Source organism: Protopterus annectens, chromosome 8.part0 (assembly GCF_019279795.1).
Source record: "Protopterus annectens isolate FY-2018-M chromosome 8.part0, PAN1.0, whole genome shotgun sequence".
Classification (NCBI taxonomy): Eukaryota; Metazoa; Chordata; order Ceratodontiformes; family Protopteridae; genus Protopterus; species Protopterus annectens.
In genome coordinates, this window is record NC_056741.1 from 1,497,676,158 (window position 1) to 1,497,694,065 (window position 17,908).

General features: G+C 41.6%; 1 protein-coding gene across 3 annotated transcripts in view; it reads right to left on the reverse strand.

Moving 5' to 3' along the window:
* APLP2 (amyloid beta precursor like protein 2) overlaps positions 1–7,694 on the reverse strand; it is a 1,432,335-nt gene extending 1,424,641 nt beyond the window's left edge. For all 3 annotated transcript variants that reach the window (XM_044081082.1, XM_044081081.1, XM_044081080.1), the window contains exon 1: positions 7,493–7,694. In XM_044081082.1, coding sequence (XP_043937017.1) covers positions 7,493–7,573 — 81 coding nt within the window. In that variant the 5' untranslated portion in view covers positions 7,574–7,694. The remainder of the gene's footprint in view (positions 1–7,492) is intronic.
* Positions 7,695–17,908: the final 10,214 nt, after the last annotated feature.

The window sequence follows — 17,908 nt, forward strand, 5'->3', positions numbered from 1 at the left end:
CTACCAGGGGAGTAGATGATAACTCCCAACCTGCAATCAGCAAACTCAGCCATAAAAAAAGATGCCAAAAAGGAGCAGGTCCAGTACGGACTTTTCAGAAGGCTTTTGCAAAATGTATTGACAGGATGATAGTGTTATCAGGACCAGACCACAAATGGGAAGGGGGGGCTAGAGCTAATAAGAGAACGCCTGGAACCTACAAGATTGACAATAGTTGCAGTTAAAACAGCTTGAATTCAGATGAATATCAACTTACTTTAACATGTCCCGCAGTGGTGGTGCTGCGGTAGCGTTGTCGCCTCACAGTAAGACGCTGTGGTTCGATTCTCAGCTAGAGTGTCTTCTGCGTGGAGACATGTGTGAATTGGCATACCTTCGTTGAAGGTTGTGCGTCAGGGCTGGTAACTCGGAACGTAAAAATCAACTACCACTCATTAGCGGACCAGGGTTCTGCGGTGGTGACCCCTAACTGGGAAAAGCCGAAAGACACATCAACTTACTTTAACATAGTTTACCCTTACTAGTGAATAAGGTGACATAGCAGAAAGTGAAAATAAATGGTATGTTCCAAGTACAATATCTGTAGAGTGTATGTATTTTGGGCCAAACTAAGTATAAGTGGAGTACCACATTAAGGTGGCATTAACATCTGGATGCAATGAGCTTCACAATCTTCATATGGAAGGAGGCTAGAGTATTTACTGGCACTTTTTAGCTAGGTGAAAGCTTGCATTACATGCTCTTCATGGGTAAAAAAATTAGTCTAATAGTCTTGCATGATTTAAAAAAATTACCACAATCTTCATGACATAAGGGAAGCAGCAAAATCTGCCACTTCCAGGGCTGGGAAGCAGCAAAATCTGCAGCTTGCAGTGTTGGGACACCATCCACAATTTTAGAACCTGTGGCTGTGCCTTGGAGATCAATCTGTACAATTTATCAACAGCTTACTCAACTTCTCAAGACTTACCTCCTGAAAAACAATTAGCAAAAAGCAGAGAGATCAGTCACTAGAGCATTCCTTATGTGGCAAGAGCACAATTTCAGCTAGTGAAGTACTGTACTTAATTATACCAGGACATAAAGTAACAAATGGTTAGCAATGTGAGAGTTGAAACATGGATGAACTCAGTCACACATTCAACCCAAACTGTCACTTCTAACACCGAAAGAGGTGGTCTGAAAGCCAGTACTACAACTCTTTGAATAATTACAACCCTTCATTTACTGCAAATCTGAGCAAGTAAAAATCTGTATTCAACTACATGGTCTTGAGCTAGATTTAAATGAAGCATGAAAATGCTTCTTAGCACTTTCCAATGGGGAAATGGGGTGACTCCACTTCCAAAGAATATCGAAGTCAGCAACTTGCAGCACTCTCAAGCAAATGCAGAAAAAAAAAAAACAATTTACACCACCTATCCTGCATTACCACACAAAGTGCACAGTTAGCAATAGAGACTGTAAACACATCACATCAGCATAGCAAATCACAAGATTTCTGGGAGGCATACTTTTTATTATTATACATTTATGAAAATAATATTTCTAAAGTAAAGTATTTCTTTGGATGATGAGGCAGTAACTCATTGTTTGATCAAGACAATGAGCCACTGTCCTCTATTTTGAACATGGACATTAACATAGTATTACACATATCGTACCATTTATAAACAAAACTGTTCAACGTTGACAGACACTGTTACCCTATGTGCAAAACAAAAGTTCTTTAGCAACAGCATGCATATATTCCAAAATGATTCCTCTCAATTAAGTCATTGATAACTGTACACTACCACGTCTTCTAATCTTCCCGTCTGTCTACCTCCATCTTCTAATACTGCATTCAAGGTTACTCCAACAGTTCTCCCCTGGATAATTCATTTCTTTCTATACTGGGAAACAATACACTATATGCTTTCAACAGCAGTTCTTCTAAACAAACCATGCTCGCCTTTTCAAGACTATCATCCTTATATTCCCCCAGAGATTTTAGACAAATCAAAAAGGATCATAATCATGAATATTTGTTTATTAATGAAACTATACATAGCTTCAAACTGGTTGAACCCGACCCAGACATCTTGGGAAAATTTTAAAACATTAGCAATAAGACACATATTAGCGCACAAACTGTTACTCAATGACCACAAGAAAAGCATAAATAATATTAAAATATGGGAGCAAATCTTTAATACTGTGTTGGCCTAGAGGTTCTTATCCACTGTTACTTAGGATATATATTTATAAGACAGATTCAATCTTAGATTAGATATAGATTGTAATAATACTACAGACTGATGGCATTTTCATGTTGTATTTCCTTTTAATAATTTGTGTTAATATACAATGTTTGTGTAACTTTTGGAAGCAATCATGTAAATATTGTATATACATAGTAGTGTGTAGTTATGTAATGGAAAAATAATAAAGACGGATTATTGAAAAAAAAAAAAAAGACCATCATCCTTACAACTCAGTATTTAAAAAGCATAAAGATAAAAAAAGTTATACCTGCTGACCCCCCCTAGTCTCAGATATGGGAAACTTAAGTAACATGTGCATGCACACACAAATCAGATCAAAGTGCCGTAGCAAGACACCATAACGGGTAAAGGGAAAAAAAATAAATAAAACACCTTCATGTTCAGATAATGGAATTTGCAGTTACCTTCAGCTGCTTTTTGACTAGTACTGGCAACAGAAAGTACTGGATACCCATTCTTACTGGTTTGGGTCCTCACTCTGCTCATAACCAACCCCATGTTCCCAAAATTTCTGACTTCCCGCAGAGATTCCAAAGTTTGGCTAAAATGCACAGATTCAAAGACATTCGGTTGACATAATCCCCAAGTAATTTTGTAAGCGAACCACTAACTGCCTTCCTCAAATTAAATCTAGTTTATAAAACATTAAGTATGCAAACTTGTCTAGTGCCAGAGGCAGTGTCAGTTGTTACCAGTCCTACCAGCAGCAGGTGTTTTAGTGTTGTGAAGCTGTTCCAAGCATTCACCGTAACACCATAAAGCTTCAGCACTCAAACTAATTTGTTACATGTACTTAAGTTAGTCTGTGTAACTTCACACATATTCTACTCTACCGCAATTACATAAAGATTCATTGACAAATCATCTTACTCTATGTAGAAACTGCGGGAAGCTGCTGTGGGATATTTCCCCAGTTGTTGTCTATGTAGTTACATTTTTTGGGAGAAGTACAACATACCACAATTAAATCCTACAATATATATGAAGTTAGGTTAAAAAAGTGTGCTGGCCTTGACATAACTACATGGGCACCACACTGTGACAGCTTCAACAGCACAAGCTTTTTTTTATAACTCTGATGGCTAATTAGCCACACATTCGGGTAAGACCTCCAAGCTTAAAGCTCTGGTAAAGAATTCAATTTCTTAATCAAAACAAAAACGTTATTGTAGTTTGGTTCAATACATCACAGAAGACCTGCACAAGTTCTTACTCTGACAGCTGGATACCACAGTCTACTTGATAACAATGAGCTACGTATCCCAGCATTATAGTGAATGTTACAACTACTTCCTCACTCTCAATCTGGCAAACCACTTCCTGCATCAATAATCCCTAAATGTCCTTATACTGCCTTACTACCTCTTCTTCCCTTGTTTACTTCTATTAAATTCTCATCTCTGACTTTCTCTCTCTAAATATACCATAAGCCAGTTTTTCCCCCTTACTTCATATCACAATTCCCGTTTCTATTAGACCAATTTACCTTTAAATTTCTCTACAAACTGCCTAAAATATCTCTAAATATCACAATTGCCATATAAACTTACATTGATGCTTAAACAATATTTTATATTACATCTAAATTTGTTATAATTTAAAATGGCAGATGTTTTTGTTTTATTTTTGAAAATTGTAACATTAAATGATTTGTAATAATTTGGGCCTTTCCTCCCCAGGCCTCCACTGAAAATGGGCTACTACCCAGTCGGACTTTCCTGGTAATACAACAATTTTAATTTTGTATATATATATATATATATATATATATATATATATATATATATATATATATATATATACATACATACATACATACAGGAGCGCTACAGAATGCCGAAAACCCAAAACCCTGAGACCAAAATATCGAAAGTTCAAAATACTGAAAACACACATAATACCAATATATTTCATCACAACTACATAAAAAACAACACAAACCATATTACACTTCTCCAAGTATAAGAGGGGGGGGCAAGCCCCCCGGTTATATAACAGTGTAGTGCCTCGCAGGATGCGCAGTAGCAAACCCCGCCCCTGACCGCCCATAACTGCACTGATATATTCCATTCCATTTCTGTGGGAAGTCTGAGGAATACTTACTTATAACTAACTTGCATCTCAAAAGTATTAGCAGTTTTGACTGACAGCTGTAGTTGTCAACATGCCCTGCATCGGTATTGTAAAACGGAATATGGTCTCGGAGTTGGTATATATAAGTCGGGGGGTGCAGGGGGGGGCGTCCCCCCTTGCAATAACATGTATAAGACTGTTTGCTTGCAGACGATAATTAGAGGTGCAACCCTCTTACTTATAACAAACTTGTATCTCAAACGTATTAGCAGTTTTGACTGACAGCTGTAGTTGTCAACATGCCCTGCATCGGTATTGTAAATGGTCTCGGAGTTGGTATATATAAGTCGGGGGGTGCAGGGGGGGGGCGTCCCCCCCTGCAATAACATGTGTAAGACTCTTTTACGTTGTTTGTTTACAGTAAATATTTATTTAAAAGATATGGGGCATACCGCTCATACAAAGCAAAAGGTAAAGTAAATATCTACTTTAACAATGTTGAGACGCCTCGGAGTTAGTATATTTAAGTAGAGGGCTGCAAACGGTTTTGCGTTGTTTCTGTACAGTAATTATTATAAATTATTAGTAATTATCGGGACGGGGATTTGCTACTGCGCATCCTGCGAAATGTTTTCCCTTTATTTTTCCTTTGATGTACAATGATTTAACTTCCCAAATTAAAATGTCTTTTTACTTCTGTGTTGCATGTTCTGTGTCAATCATGTATGCCACGCCCCAAGCTGCGCAGTACCGCCCACGAGGCACTACACTGTTATATAACCAGCCCCCCTGCTACTTAAATATATCAACTCCGAGATTGCACTTAGTGTAGTGAAATGCAATAGTTGAAGGGTAACAGGTTTCTGGATGTACTTGTGCTGGAATATAGCAAGTGTTGGTATCCTGTGTATTTTCAGTGAGTTTATTATTTTGAACTTTCGAGATTCTGGTTTCAGGATTCTGTAGCACTCCCGTACATACACACACAAATGAATAAATGATCGCAACCTTTCTTCTACGTGGTTGCTAACACAATCACATCCAAGCTGTTCTGTAGGTTAACTAAATCACATTAAGTACACACCTATCCAAACTGTGACAATCAGTGCTTCTGCTCCAGCTTCACTAGATGCTCTCTTAAGCATACTCACCCGTACATAATCCGTGGAAGTCAAACAGGTGGGCAAGGATTAAAGAACTACCTACCTAATATGAATGAAGCTTTAAGTTTACACTGCTGCTGTGTACCTGTCACCTTTTTCAGAGACAAAATCAACTTCTACAAAACTAACAGTAACATCTACTCGTACAATCCTACTTCTTAGCTATGCTTCAGATCAAAATTACATATAAACTTCTGACAATTTAAAAAAAATACGAATCGCTATGAAAAGTTAAACAAATTTTAGCTACACAGTTTTGTCAACTCAAAAAAATTTTAGGAAAATGTTTTTGTTGATATATATATATATATATATATATATATATATATATATATATATATATATATATATATATATATATATATATATATATATGTATATATATATATATATATATATATATGTATGTGTGTGTGTGCGCGCACACACACACTACAAGTTCATAATATGTTTAAAAAAAAATGTTCCAACCAAAGAGACAGGAAAGGATTAGAACTTCCTGCCAAGAATGCTGTCTTATCGTTTCACGGATCAGCAAAAAGTCCAAGAGCCACTTCACAACAGCCACTTGTAAATTATTAAGATACACACGCTAGTACTCCACCCCGCATAGGAAAGAAAGTCAAACAATGTCTTATACAACAAATACTTGCAAGCTGCAATTATGTTTATACAGGAAAACTGGTTAATGATTCAAGTCAGCTCAAAGATCAGAATTCTAATCTGCTTTGCAACAGCTTAAAAAAAATGAACTATGCCCAGGGAGACAGAGCCCTACTTTGGTGATTATATCAGCAAAATTAATCAAGTCAGTGCATACTTTGATCAAAAACAAATCTGTATCAAACTCGTTGGGTAACTTTTATTAAATGATCACGGCGTTTTCAGATTCCCAATTCCTTTTACAGTACAAATCAAACAAATACCTATTTATTACTTCCAAAGATGCACCCAAACAAGACTCAGGCGCTTTTAAAACAAGCAATTATGAAATCCTTTAAAACAAAATTCCGGCCAGCCAGAAGCAAGTTCAGGCAAAAAAAAAAATTCAGTACTCAACATCTGCACCCTCCCATGGAATGCACCGTTCCAAATAAGAGGCAAAGTGCCAAAGCACGTCATTAAAGGTAGAAACAGACAGCGGATTAAAATATAAACAGCCAATAGGTATAGAAACTAGACTACGATGACATAAAACCTTTACCTCACACAAATGCTTAGAGTTGCAACACCTTTCCAATCTGATGCACACCACCAGTGTCTTCATATGTACAACAATGCAACAGAAAATGTTAATAACGTACATCTAATCGTGTAGCCTAAAAGTACACACTAAATGCAACCATTCATTCGCTTGCATTTGGACGATGGGGCCAGACTGAAAAATAAGGACTGCCCGCACAAGACAAGAGTAGGATCGACACCAATGAACACCCCCACCCCCACTGCCGCAATGCAATGCCTGGCGTTCCAAGGGCACTGCCCTGCTAACTCAGGTGGGCGATGCATCACCTCATATAAGAAGGCTAGAACTAGCCATTCCAGTGTCGGATTACTAATGTAACGACTGTAAGACCTTAATCGATGGCACCGAACATTTATCTACCGGTACGGGCCAATCTCCCTCCTCCCATACTTGTTGCACTAGCAGCCAAGCAATTGTCTCCACCTACGGCTAAATTCTACTAATAAAAATATCACCTATTCCCTGCCTCTTTGTAAAGATAACGTCCCGTTGTGAAAGAAAAACAAGTAATCGGGGAATGATGCACGGCATGCCAATCCACCTCCCGCCCACCCCAAGACAGCATCTTAAGTAGCAATCTTCTGCGAAGAGAGGGTGCCATAGTCTCTCCATCGTGAAAATAACAGAAACACAGGAAAAGAAGGACGTAACCTACACTTGTCACCGAAAACTAATGATCAGACCGTGCGAAAAAGAGAAACTGCACCCATCATTCTCCAATTAAACCAAATTTGTATTCTCACCTCGATATAGCCGCCAAACGAAGAACCAAGCCCAGACAAAAGTAATAACAACGGTCCGAATATTAACGTGAACGACCACATCCTACCAGCTCCACCCGTATCGGGATTTCTTCTATACACTTAACTTCTACCTTAATGTTCACCACAAACACAGCTTTAACAACAGCGTTGCGCAGCCTGCGAGTTTTATTCAACAGGAAATGACGCCACTAGGGCGGCCCTGGCCGGCTCGAGCCCGCAGTGCCGTCTGCGGTTGGTGTCAGCGTGATTTCATGATGGCTTATTTAGTCCTTGTGTCTTTGCACTGATCCCATTTCTCCTATTGTTAGTTGTTTAACTTGATTGCTAAATCCGGTAAAGCTTCTAGGGTCACCACGGATCCCTGTTTGAGAAGTTGTGTGCAAAGAAGGGGGCATGCAAAGTGGCAAATGTTCTGAGATCACATCAAAAATAAAAACATTTTCTAAGTTTCCTTTAAATAGTTACACAAAACGTGATTTATATCTGAAATGCCTAAATGTTATATGGAGCAGCAGCATAAGCACCCTTTACAACAGTTATCTTTTGTCTTGGCAAAAAAAAATGTCTTGTCCTTTTTATTGGTTGGGGGAATGGTTTGTCGTGCAACTCTCAGTTTCCATAAAGTGCCCCACTTTGGTCATTTAAAAATGCGGCAAGCCTAAAAGTTTTGTGGTTGGAAAACATTTTCAGAATGTTTGCGCGTATTCTGTGTTTTTATTCAGTATAACATGTTTCTAAAGATACTTAAATTAGAATTTTTGGGTTTGTTTCATGACCCACAACTCTTGGTGAGGAATTGTAACTTAAAAAATGCATTTTTTCCTGTTGTGATAATTACCAGGGATGTCAGTGACTTCCTTCTCTTTCTTTGTTGCCTTATAATAAGTACAGCACTTAAAACAAAGCAAATCCACTGTCACAAGATCTTTTTGATCACAGGGCAGATGTTATACTACCTCAGAGCACTGAATGTTGCAAAATATTCCTATTTCCCCACACCTTATTCAATAGTGAGACATTACTACTGAAATTCTGCTATTAGCCTTGCCAACTGATGTATCTCAGCTGATAAACAGAGTTTTATTTTATTTATTTTTTTCAGACTAAGAGTTTGTGTTGGTCAAACCCAATGAACTAGGATTTGAGATATTTAGGAGCAAATTATGTAGAAATAAATGTAATTTACTGGAACGCAAATTAAGTTTCAGGAGGAACAGTAAATTTAAGGAAGGGCAGGAAGGACTTGAGCAATATAGGGTGTGACACCCCAACACTGGCCCAGTAATCAAGGAGCCTCAATCCTCACCACTGGCAAAAATGGGGGATGAACACACTGGGAGGATGAGAAGTACACACACAGTAAAGTGCAATTTCCCTTAAGAACACACATAGATCACAGTCCTCCTGATTGCTGGTCTGTGATACAGCTGTGCCCAAGGCTGCAATCATTTCTGCTTTAAGTCAGGTTAGCATGCACCAGTCTTATAGCCTGGCACATTTCAGCCAACTGGCTCCTTGTCAGCTTGCCATACTCCTCAGCTCTGACATGCTTGCCTGCTCCCCCTGTCTAACTAAGCTAACAAAAAAATAAAACAATTGTGATATAAAACTCTGAATGTTCACTGTGCGGCTGATTGATAGTACACTTTTCTCATTCACCACAGTTTACAGCCAACAGGAATTCGATATCCACACCACTGAATCATAATATGTGAATATCCCATCACTACAAGCCAATCAATATGTGATGTGGATACCCCACCACTGCCCACCAATTAATATGTGATGCCCCAACATTGGCCCAGTAATCAAGGAGCCTCAATTCTCACCACTGGCAACAGCGGGGGCGTACACACTGGGAGGATAACAAGTACATACACAGTAAAGTGCAATTTCCCTTAAGAGCACACAGAGATCACAGTCAGTCTGGGGCTGGTTTCTCCCTCCTTCTCTAGGTCCCCAACAAGACTCGCCACTGGCACAGCTATAGAGTAGAGTTCTCAACTGAGTGGCCAAGCTAAGAACTACAGCACCCTCTCTGTCCAACAAGTACTTCGTGTCCCTGCCCACGTAGCTGACACACACACACACACACACACACACACACTTTGAGATTTGAATTATACACACACCTGGGAAAGGCTGGCACAGGTTTACTAGCTATGCCCCCTTCTGCCCAGACTATAAGGTAGTTTTCACAGCCACCAGCCACCTCCTTATCAGCTACTTTAAGGCCCTTAGCAAAGGGTGTCCAATCTTACTGCTCTTGTGGTGGTCTTAAGTCTTGGTGGCTTTGAGTTGCCCGCCTCTGGTATAAAATTGATACTGGACATCCCCCCCAGTCACATTACATCAGCTCATTCTACTGTTTATAGTGAGAACTTAGCAAAGGCCCACCCCTTTAGCTTCTGAATACTGAATTATCATTATCTTCTGTCTGTTCACTTTCTACTACTAAAAAAAAAAAAAAAAAAATGTTTCCTGCCTTTCCTGTAACTAGTCTAGTCCAGATACAGATTTGCTGTGTCCTGGACTGTTTGCAAGCTTCTGAGATCTACTAGGTCTCTCCTCTCCTGCATTTTTACTAGCTTATTAGTCTAGCACTTTACCAGACTTCTTGTAGCAATTATTGTAGCACACAAAAGTGCTACCAGCACTAAGCGTTCTACAAGGAAATAGTTCCAGTACTTATTATTAATGCCCACCCCTCCAGGCATGTCTAAAGGTCAGTTCCCTCTGCTTTCTTCTGTTAACCTGGTGAACTTGGGCATCCTGAGGCAATGTAGCAACGGCCTTATGTACACTGAAAACTCTCTCCTCTTACCTCATACTTGCGAGAGATGCACTTATATATCCAAATTGGAAGCTATGCACTCTCCAGCCAAGACTGGAATAGCTGGTCAAGAGGAGAAGGTCAACACACCACATGGAACACATAGTCCTCTAGAACATACACCAGGGCTGCCTTCACATAAAAACACAAACCACACACCCACCTTCGTGGAGGCTCTCAATAAAAATATACCCGAACAGCAGAGACCTCCAAGGCAGAAACGCACTCGACCACCACAACACAAGACTAATCATGAGACACATAACCCTCCTAAACAGTGTGCCACTCAACCAAGCTCCCTAAGGCAAAACAGCATGCCCAACACACTAGTCATAGGTGACTCGATAGTGAGGCACACTGATGTCCCACTCACTAGGTTGAATAAGGAGAAAGTAACAGTCAGCTGCCTGTCAGGTGCCGGGATCTGCCACATAACGCACACACAGGTCCCTCTACAACAAGTACAAATATGACTCTGTCATTGTACATCTGGGTATGAATGACCTGAGACGTACCTCCCTGGACTACATGAAAAGAGACATGGAGGAGCTCTTGGATTATGTAGCCCAGGCGGGTATGACCCTAGCCCTGAGCAGCCTCCTGAAATGACTGATTTCAACAATTGGCTAAGTTTCTGGTATCATTCTAAGGGGATCCAGTATCTGTCTGCCTAGGGTGACATAACTGACAGACCTCGATGCTTTGCCAGAGATGGTCTGCATCTGTCACCTCTGGGCTTCCGGATACTGGCCAAGGCTCTTGCCACCCCTATAGTGCCTTTTTTTAAGCAGTGTTCCAAAGACCAAATTACTATCGTAACAGCTACAAACAAATGCAATCTGAGTGTCATGCTCAATGCTAGAAGTCTAAATAAAAAAATGCATTCGCTCGAGGCACTCCTTAAAATGGAGAACATCGACATTTGTGCTGTAACAGAGACCTGGTTCAAGGCAGCAGAAAGCACCCCTGCACTACCAGGCTATAACTCATTCCACATCTTTCAGCCCCAGAACTTGGACTGAATCTCCAAAATTGGTGGTGTTTCCACATTCATAAAGGATGCGCACACGTCCAGACTGGTACCCAACATAATGCATCAGAGATACTTCAGATGCAGCTAACATTGGGTAAGACAGCGATTCAGGTCGTAGCCTGCTATAGGTCCCCAACCATGTCCCAAGACTCACACTCCACGTTCCTAAGCACCCTGGAGAATATTAGGGTCCAAAGTAACACTATCATACTGGGCGACATCAACTACCCCTCCATTAACTGGGAAAACTTCTCCTGTACCAATACACTTGCCCAACATTTCCTGGAATTCATTAATTCCAATGCCCTGGACCAACTTGTTCTTTCCCCCACTAGAGGTAGCAACATCCTTGAACTGGTCATTACTAACATGGCGACCATTGCTCTATACCAATAGTCAACTCTTCCCTGGTTAGATCCGACCACAAACTAATCACCTTAGAAATCCACACACCCCTCCCCCACAAAGGTAACCGCCATGAAAAGCTTTTCCAAAGCTAACTTTGGGCTCCTAAAACAGAGGTGGCTAACTTCACAGCACCCACACAATTGGAGAACAGCTGCATGACTGCCGAATCATGCACTAATGCCCTGTGTGAACACGTACACAAATGCATGGATCAGATGCTATACCCAATAGAACCAAGATGCTCTCCTCCAAAAAAGAGGAAGCCAATCTGGTGGTCACCTGCCATAAACAAAAACTCTACAACAGAAGGAGGAAACTGATGCGGAATAAGGTGAAGTCCCAAGATTGAATAAACTTCCTTATCAGCCTCAACAAAAAGTTGAGATCCCTCATCAAATCCTCTAAAGCTAGCTATGAAAACAGAATTGCAGGATATAGTAAAGACATTCCCAAGGCCTTCTATAGTTATGTAAATAATCTCCACGGCAATACCCAGATTTGTTTGGAGCTATTGCACAATGGCACCTCCTATACCGAGCCAACAGATATTGCCAATATACTGGCCGACAGATTCGGTGCCAACTTTACCCCTCTCTCCCCCACCAAAGGACCAATCACAATACCAGTAGATTGCCAGGCACCCAGTATTACTGCTGCACAGGTTAAAACAGCACTGTCCAAGGCCAAGAATACAACTTCTGTGGGACCTGACAATATCCCTGATGGTGTTCTCCATGAACTACAGAGTGAACTGGCACCTCACCTGTGTGCCCTGTTCAATCACAGCCTCACCTCAGGCTTTGTCCCTACCAAATGGCGCACTGCTAGAGTCATCCCTCTCCACAAAGGAGGAGTGACTACAGACCCTGGGAACTATTGCCCCATTAGCCTGCCGAGTCTGATATGCAAAGCTATGGAATGCATCATTATGGACCTAATAAACAAGGATATAGGGAATCTCCAAACTCTGGATATCACACAGTTTGGTTTTCGAAGGGTAGATCATGCCTGCTCAACCTGGTTGACTTCTTTGAGTCAGTTACCAGAGCTGTGGATGAAGGCACGGTGGTTCATACAGCCTACCTTGATCTGGCCAAGGCCTTTGATACCATTCCCCACTCAGGAATCATAGAAAAACTCATTAAGCTAGGCATCAACCCCTATATCACTAGGTGGGTTGCAAACTGGCTCACAGATAGAACCCACAGTGTGAAAGTAGCTGACTCCAAGTCAGACTGCCAACCAGTCATGAGTGGAGTCCCACAGGGTTCAGTCCTGGGTCCTCTCTTGTTTGGTATCTACTTCTCTGAAGTCCAGACCAACACAAAGAGACTTTGACTGACAAAGTCCACAGATGATTGCAAGTTGGGAGCCATAATTAACTCTCCAAGTGATGTTGACATCCTACAGAAAGGCCTCACTGAGACCAATGACTGGTTAGAACAATGGCCTTAAGCTCAATGCCAAAAAATGAGTCATTATCCCCTTTGGGAAAAACCAAGTTCCCATGAATTACCACATTGATGGTAGTCCACTGAACACAGACGGCGTTATAAGAGATCTGGGAACACAGGTTGAGAGCAACTTCTCTTTTGACCACCACATTGACACTGTGGTGAGAAAGACCTTCTATGTGGCACATCTCATTACTAACGGTTTTGCATCCAGGAAAAAAGAGGTCATTGTCTCCCTCTACTCTTCCCTCATTAGGCCAATCATAGAGTACAATGCCCCATTTGGCATGTACCTCACTAGACACTTGCAACAACTGGAGAGGCCGCAAAAGTACCTCACAAAGAGGATCCTGGGCCTTAAACACTTGTCCTATATGGACAGACAAAAAACTCCAACTATTCTCTGTCTCATATCGCCTACTTAGAGGCGATCTTTGCTAAACTTACAAAGCCATGTCTAACCCAGCTCTGTTAGAAATGCTACATCTAAAGAAATTGCAACTCCTCTGCACTACACCCTCTAGAGACCTCAACCTCATTACCACAATCAAAAGAACAAGCTGGAAGGACAACTTTATAACCCAGAGACTGCCCACGCTATGGAATAGACTTCCCATACATGTCTCACTGGCCCTATTCAAGAGAAATCTTGATGAGTGGATGGGAAATAGAAAATTCACCCCAGGGATCACTCCAGTGGCTCTACTCGACAGAGGCACTGGGAACTAAGGTCGGGTGGCATGATGCCAGGGTAATCCTATGGGCTAGGCTTGTAAAGGCTCCAGGGCCATTAGCCTACTATGACCCTATGAATCTATGTTACTATTAATCCAAATGGTAGTCTGGCCAAGAAGCAATGCTATTAGGAGTGGCCTACAGTGTCACCAAATAGATATGCAAGTACTGTAAGAGCTTAAATATGTCTCACAGATATCAGCCACAATGATAGGTTTAAATATACTTAATAGTAAATAATAAAAGAGTGAGACAATACTCAGTATAAGAATCCAGTTACATCAGAGTTCAAAATCACAGGAAATATTTAAAACAACATTTCAGGACAGTCTCAAATAAATAAAGAAAACATCTAAGCTATACTTTACTATATTCCTGTCTGAATCTAAAAGAGTTACTATGCCCTAAAAGCTTATTTACAGAACAACAAACAGGCAGAAATGGTGAGTGGGTGATTCCAGGTTAAATACAAAATGCCCCCCCCCCTCTCTGTCTCTCTCTCTCTCTCTCTCTCTCTCTCTCTCTCTCTCTCTCTCAGAGAGTTCTTAAATTAATATCTCAAATATTGCTGCTGAGATACTTGCAGGATGACATCACTTTTGTCACCTGACTATCCCCAGGTGAAAACCCCCATTGCTAGAACCTGCCGGTATTTTTAGCATCTCTCTCTACAAAATACATATCTCTCAGATCTTTGCAACTGCTGGAAGACATAAAACAATACAACACTTACAAAACAATGCAGAAGGCACCCTAGTTCTAGACATCCTGTCTTCTTGCTGCATTGAAACTAACTTTTATAACACAATGATAAAACAATTTAATTTCAACTATTTTCTTCAAGTTTTGAAGTTAACCCTCTTTTCCCACTGCTAACAAATATACATTTATTCAGGTACAATAGTTTATATACATTTCTATTCTAATCCAGCAGGGTACACTGTGGTCACACATCTAGGCTTAATACTGTACAAACCCTGTTCAACACACACTTCTGTACCAACAGTTTAATATACACATAACATACAGTTCCAACACATTTGTAAGACAAGCATATGAATCATGTTGATATTCACAAATGACATATGATTATTTACAAAATTCCAGATAGCTGAGCTGGCAGTATTTCCTTTTGTGAGATTTCTTCCACCCCAAAACCTCAAGCTAGTTTTTCAAGCAACCCCTGAGAAACGTTGCTTGAGAAGTTCGGGCCTATCTGGGAATACCTTACTCCATTCCCTATCTTGAGATTTCAGTGCCTTGGCATTGCTGACCCCAGTATAGTGCTGCACTGTCCCATCATATGCCTGCTACCCTAGGCTCCACCATAGTAATTTTGGATTTGGTTGGCTGGCTCCCTGTATAAATAGATCCCCCTCAGACTCCTCCTGCCTCCTACTGAAGATACTCAGCACAAGGGCCTCCCTATCATGGTAAGGTTTCATCATGTTAACATGGTACAGTTTATGCCCCTACCTCCTGCCTAGCAGTTCTACCATCTAGTTAACATCAATGACCTTCCTTACCACCTTGAAGGGTCCCTCCCAAGCTGCCTGCAGCTTGGGACCCAGGTGGACAGTAGTCTCTCCTTTGATAATCACATTGCCACAGTAGTCAGGAAATCCTTCTATGTGGCACACCTCATCACAAAAGGGTTCTCATCCAGGAAAAAAGAGGTCATTGTTCCCCTCTACTCGACACTCATTAGACCAATTATAGAGTACAATGCCCCTTTTGGAATGTACCTCACAAGACATCTGCAGCAGCTGGAAAGGCCACAGAAGTACTTCACAAAGAGGATTACTGGCCTCAAACAGATGCCCTACACTGACTGTCTCAAAAAACTCCAGCTTTACTCAGTAGCATATCACCTACTCCGAGGTGATCTCTGCCTAACATATAAAGCTATGTCAAACCCAGAGCTGTTGGACATGCAGCACCTTAAGAAATCCCAATCCCTCTGAGCTACATGCTCTAGGGACCTAAACCTTGTCACAACAATAAACAGGTCATGCTGGAGGGATAGATTCCTGTCCCAGAGACTTCCCATACTCTGGAACAAGCTACCCATCTATGTCAAGCAAAGTTCCTCATTAGTACTCTTCAAATAAAATCTTGATGAGTGGATGGGAAATAGGAAATACACCCCGGGGATCACTTCTGTGGCTCTGCTCGACAGGGGCACAGGAAAATAACTTTCTTGGGTGGCGTAAGCCAGGGAACCTTGTTGGCTAGGCTTACTTAGGCCCTTGGGCCAATAGCCTAGTACCTACCTATGAACCTATGAACCTATGTTGTGTCTGGCAGGAATGAGAACTATTACCTGCTGCCCCACAACATGCTCTCTAGCTCAAGCATTCCTGTCATAACAGACCTTTTTCTGGTGTTGGGCTTTTGCCAGGTTCTCCTGGGCCAAGCCTATAAGTTCCCTGAGCCTTGTCCTGAGGTTTAGGACATACACCACAACAGACTCCTTGTGGGATTCACACTCACCCTCCCAGTCATCTCAGATCACATCTAGAGGCCCCCTCACCCTATGCCTATGCAGCAACTAAAAGGGTGAAAAACCTGTGGATTCCTGGGGCACTTCCCTGTAAACAAACAACAGATGGGGCATATATTTGTCCCACTCCCTCATCCTAATCTGCAAATGCCCATAGCATGGTCTTTAGTATAGAGTTTAACCTCTCAACCAGACCATTAGTCTGGGGATGGTAGGGGGTGGTCTTTAGGTGCTTCACACCACAGTGCTTCCAGAGACAAGTCTGACATAAAATTTGCACATCTGTCAGTCAGTATTTCTTTTGGGAAACCTACACTACTGAAAATCTCTAACAAAGCATTTGCCACCTTTTCTGCCTCAGTGGAGGATAGGGCCACCACTTCAGGGTATCTAGTAGTATAATCTACTAGCACTATGATATACTTTTTTCCTGTGGAACTTGGGGTAAATGAGGCCCCACAATATCCATAGCTACCCTCTGAAATGGCTCCTCAATCACAGGCAAAGGCATCAAAGGAGCTTTCACCTTGTTTCTTTCCTTGCCTACATTTTGGCACTGCTCACAGGTCCTGCAGTACCCTATTACATCTCAGGAAATCCCAGGCCAATAAAAGTTCTGCATGGTATGTTTCTTTGTATGTTTTATGCCCATATGACCTGCAAAGGGAATATCATGGGCTATGGCTAGAAGTGCCAGGCGGTAGGCTCTGGGTACTACCAGCTGCTGTATTCTCTCACCCTCTAGCCCTCCCTCAGGGGTCGAGTCTCTATACAGTAACCTTTTGTCCCAGTATACAGATTCCCCTTTCCCTTCAGAATCAGGTACCTCACTGGCTACCTCCCTCAGGCCTTGTAATGTAGGGTCTGAGAGCTAAATCTGTCTCAACTCTCTCTTTGTAACCCTTCCTAGCTCCCCTTCCACAGGAAGTCTGGTATTCTCTGACAGTGGTGCCTCACTTTCAGCATGGGTACTACTACTCACCTCTGCCCTTGCAGTCACTCTGTCCAAGGGAACATCAGTACCCACAAAGACTCACCTTCAGTCACACTGCTACAGAGTAGCTCCCTCTCTGTAGTAACCACCTCACCAGTCCTAGCTGCAAGTGTGCATTCTATCTCGTTCTCCCCCAGGCTACCAAACCCACATGCTTGTCTCCAAGCCTGACTGCATGTAACTGCATGCGCACAAGGTATTGCATTATCAAAATCGTTCCCTATCAGTACATCTGCAGGGATATCCTCAAACACACCTACTTGCTTGCTTCCTTTTCCACCCTCCCAGTCACGGTGAACCCTAGCCAAAGGTATCTGTAATAGGGTCATTCCTAAAGCTCTGAATGGAGTAGACTGCCCAAGCAAGTAGTGCTCCTCTTTAATCATTGCAGGCTTCACAATGGTTAGGTCAGAGGCTGTGTCTCTCTTAGCAGTG